The sequence below is a fragment of the Malurus melanocephalus genome, unplaced genomic scaffold (assembly GCF_030028575.1).
Source record: "Malurus melanocephalus ecotype Western Australia unplaced genomic scaffold, MMel_1.1 scaffold_876, whole genome shotgun sequence".
NCBI lineage: Eukaryota > Metazoa > Chordata > Aves > Passeriformes > Maluridae > Malurus > Malurus melanocephalus.
The window spans coordinates 16,237-20,282 of record NW_026624108.1 but is presented as its reverse complement, the minus strand read 5'-3'; the positions used below and the strand labels follow the sequence as shown (position 1 = coordinate 20,282).

The 4,046-nt window shown below is 65.2% G+C and overlaps 2 protein-coding genes across 2 annotated transcripts in view; both read right to left on the bottom strand.

Annotated features, from left to right (window-relative positions):
* Positions 1-1,624: 1,624 nt before the first annotated feature.
* GDF1 (growth differentiation factor 1) lies at positions 1,625-3,173 on the bottom strand. The gene is made up of 2 exons (XM_057385830.1): positions 2,840-3,173; positions 1,625-2,430 (listed from the first exon to the last, which is right to left on the bottom strand). Exons 1-2 carry the CDS (start codon positions 3,132-3,134, stop codon positions 1,625-1,627), a joined length of 1,101 nt encoding a protein of 366 aa, XP_057241813.1. The 5' UTR covers positions 3,135-3,173.
* Positions 3,174-3,469: 296 nt separating this feature from the next.
* Positions 3,470-4,046, bottom strand: part of CERS1 (ceramide synthase 1) — a 12,493-nt gene continuing 11,916 nt past the window's right edge. The window contains exon 5 of the mRNA XM_057385832.1: positions 3,470-3,613. Coding sequence (XP_057241815.1) covers positions 3,470-3,613 — 144 coding nt within the window. The remainder of the gene's footprint in view (positions 3,614-4,046) is intronic.

Sequence of the window (4,046 nt, the reverse complement as noted above, 5' to 3'; positions counted from 1 at the left end):
GGGAACAGCTGGATGGGAGAATTCCTGAATGTGGGAACAGCTGGATGGGAGAATTCCTGAATGTGGGAACAGCTGGGTTGGGGAACAGCTGGATGTGGGAATAGCTGGATGGGGAACAGAACAGCTGGATGGGGGAATTCCTGAATTGGGGAACAGCTGGATGGGGAACAGCTGAATGGAGGAACAGCTGGGTGCAGAATAGAGCAGCTGGATGGGGGAATTCCTGAATCGGGGAACAGCTGGATGGGGGAATGTGAATCCAGCTTAAAACTCCAGGCTTGGTCTTCAGCTGCACATCCTGGGTGTCGTTCACCAAAAACCCATCCTGGGGACCCGCAGTGGTTCAACCCTCAGCGCTTCCCGTGGGGRAAGAGCTGGGAAATGTCATCAGAGCCCAAAGACACGAGAGCAGCACAGAACCAGCAGAGAAGGGAAAGCTGCTGTGCTATGGGGCCGGCTTCACAGTTCCAAAATCAAGAGAAAATTCAAGTCTAACTCGGATTCCTTTTCAGTTCCCAAAAAAAATCCCGAAAGTGTCAGGAAAGCCTGGCTTTGTGGCTTTACACGCACGGGGAACAGCTCAGGAGCAGGGCCCGGGCTCCAAACCTCGGGAAAACTCCGAGCCCGGGGCTGGGAGAGGAGGAAAAGCGGCCAAGGATGGGAAGGGGCAGATTTGGGGCCCTTCAGTGACTCCTGCAGAGCTCAGCGCCGCCGCTGCGAGGGACAGGGCYCCCGGCCAGCACAGAAACAACAAATCAGCCCAAAATAACCCGGAAAAACGCAAATGTGCCGAGCCCGGGCTGTGCTCTGCCCTTGCCTGAGGCTCGGCTGCCACCTGGCTCCKGCGGCGGGACACACAGGAGGGACASGGGGGRMMAYYSGGGRMMAWYSGGGGACACCCCGGGCTCATCGGTTCGCAAATGAGGTAAATTAACACTGCCTGGCAGGGGACGGGACCCCCTGAGCCCCGCACAGCCCCGGGYTCCCTCAGCCGGAACATCTCCCGCAGGATTCTGCCCTTGGCTCCATGGGGGGTTTAGGCGAAATCTCCATTTTTAGGTAAAACCTCCATTTTTTAGGCAAAACTTCCATTGTTTTAGGCAAAACCTCCGCTGCATTTGGCCCCCAAACACAATCACCGCCCGTAAACCACCCCATTGCCAACCACACCCTAAAAACAGCCCCCACAGCTCAAGAGAACCCTCCAGCCCGGCTCTGCCTCCCCTGGGAGGGGATTTGGCCACCCCAAAATCTGCAGCTGGATCACACCGCAGCACCGTTTCACCCACAAAAGTCCTTTATGCCCTGAGAAAGCTGCGGAGTTCAGCCAAAAAGCCCCAAAAGCCCAAAGCTCTGCCCCGGGGGTGCCCGGCCCGAGCAGCCGGGGGGAATCCGGGATTCACAGCCCGGTGCCACCGTCCCGAGGGGAAGGGAACGGCCAAGCAGCACCGGGCTCGGTCATCACCCCATCCCAGCACCCCAATAATCCTAAATCACAGCTCCAGCACTGCCCCCACAGCGTCCCCACTGCCAGGGGCGCTCCCCGTTCTCCGGAACACCGCGGGGATTCCACACCCCGGGATTTATTCCGCCCCCAGCCCCCCTTATTCCCCTCCTACCCCCGCTACCTGCAGCCGCACTCGTCCACCACCATGTCCTCGTAGTGGCGCAGCACCACGTTGTCGCTGTTGTCGTAGTAGAGGATGGAGATGGGCGAGAGGCGCACGGGCACGCAGCAGGGCTGCGGCGTTCCCTGCGGGTCCAGCGAGTGCACCATGGTCTGCAGCACCGCGTGGTTCGTGCTGTTGAGCTCCGCCGCCAGCGGGAACGGGCACTCGCCGCGGCAGTAGTTGGCCAGGTAGCCCTGCGGGGCGATGATCCACTTGTGCCAGCCCACGTCGCTGAAGCTGATGTAGAGGCGGCGGGGCTTGCACAGCGCGCTGGGGGCGAGCGGGGCCCGCGGGGCGCTCCTGCGGCTTCGGGGAGCGCGGCACTGCCGGCCCAGGGTCACCGCCAGCAGCGAGGTGGCTTCCAGGGCRTCGCTGCCGCCGCAGAGGCTCCGCGGGCTCCCGGCGAGCCCGGCCCGGCCGCTCGGAGCGATCTCCAGCACCAAGGCCAAATCCCCGCCCGGCGCCCGGCCGGCCCTCAGCGCCGCGCTCAGGKTGAACACGAGCGATTTGTGCAGCTGGACAAATGACCGCTCCACCAGCGGCCTCCGGCCGGGCYGCGGCAGCCCCCGGGGGGACGCCTGGTACAGCCGCAGCTCCAGAGCGCGGCCCGGCCCGGGGCTTTGGTACGAGCTGTGCTGGAAGCGGAGCTCCAGCTGAGCCATGGTCAGGCGCTCGCCCTCCTCCAGCGCCGAGAGGTTGAAGAACAGGAGCTTCCGCAGACACAGCCACGCCTGGGGCTGCCCCTCGGGGAGGAAACGGCCTGGCAAGGGAGGAGAAACGGGGCTGGGGGCGGCTGAACCCCCGGGATGGGGAGGATCGGTCCCTGGGGTGGAGGAGGAAGAGGGGGACGACAGATCCGAGCATCCCATCCCATCCCCATCCCCATCCCATCCCCATCCCCATCCCCATCCCCATCCCCATCCCCATCCCATCCCATCCCATCCCATCCCATCCCATCCCAAGCTGATCCCATTCCTGCTCCCCCATTCCCAGCCAAAGCCGGGGATCCAAACGGCGCCTCGGGAGGGATTCGGGGGCTCCGGGGCAGCGCCGGGCACAGCCGACCCCCCTCGCCCCCATAACCGATCACCCCGCACATTCCCCAGCGGCCCCGCACAGCCGGGCTTTGTCCCGGGCCCAGCTCCCCGAGCGCTCCGGCCCGGCCGTACCTTGGTCAGCGAACACGCGGACGATGTTCCCGGGCACGTTGAACTCCTCCACCCTGCACGCGTCCGGCTCTCGCTGCGGCCCGGGCAGCTCCTTCCTGCCGTGGAAAATCCTCCAGAGCACGGCGGGCACGGGCCCGGGGCTGCGGGGGCTGGGCTTGGAGCTGAGCCCCAGCGAGCGCAGCAAGGAGCGCTCGGGAGAGCTCAGCTCGGCCGCCAGCCCCCGGGCCAGCAGCGGGGCGAGCAGAGGGGCCAGCAGGGCCAGCAGGGCCCAGGCCAGCCTGGGCAGCAGCCGCATCGCTCCTTCTCCTCCGCAGACAAAGAGCGGCCGGGCCGGGCCGGGGGAGGCAGCGGGGTCGGGTCCCTGATTGGAGCCTTTGATCCGCTCCGTGCGCAATTAGCACCGGGGGATTGGCGGCGCTGCGCAGCGGGGGGACCCGCCCGGCACCCCTTAACCCTTTCGGCAGCTCCGCAGGGTCCGGCGGGGGTCCCGCGCAGTCCCCAGGTCAGGGCTGAGGGCTCTTCCCKCAAAAAGCCGCTGGAAAATCGAGCGCTGCTCCCAAAACCCCGGCCCGGCTCCAGGGGCACACGCGGGGCCGGCTCTTCCTCCCCAAATCCATTTTTTTAACTCAATCACAGTGTCCGACGCTTCTCTCTTAAATCCATCGGCTTCCGGCACATCGAACCTTCAAAGTCCCGCTTCACAGGGTCCCAAAAGCCACCGCTGTCCCAAAAGCCATCGGTCCCAAAAGCCACCGCTGTCCCCAGCGCCCGTCCCTGCCCCAGCCAGGCCCCCCCGGTCCCCTCCCGGCCATCACAGCAGAGCTGTCCCCAGCACAGGGATGTCACCCTGTCCCCAAAGCGGGCTGGTGGCCCCAGCTCCAGGCCAGCCCTGGCAAATCCCGTTCATCCCCCCAGGGTCACCCCAGCTCTGCTCCGGCCCATCCTGGCACGTCCGATCCCTTCCTGTCCCGCAAATTCCACCAAAAGCCGAGGAATTCCAGCCCTGGGATGTCCCTGCCAGGCCCAGCGAGGGACAGAGCTCTGTCACCGCCCCAGCCGGGACTGTTCCCCGGGTCACACCATGAGCTGGAGGGGAATCACCCACCGGGACAGACCCGACACGGAAACCCCGCTCATTTCACGGACCCGACACGGAAAATCCCGCTCATTTCACGGACCCGACACGAAAAACCCCGCTCATTTCACG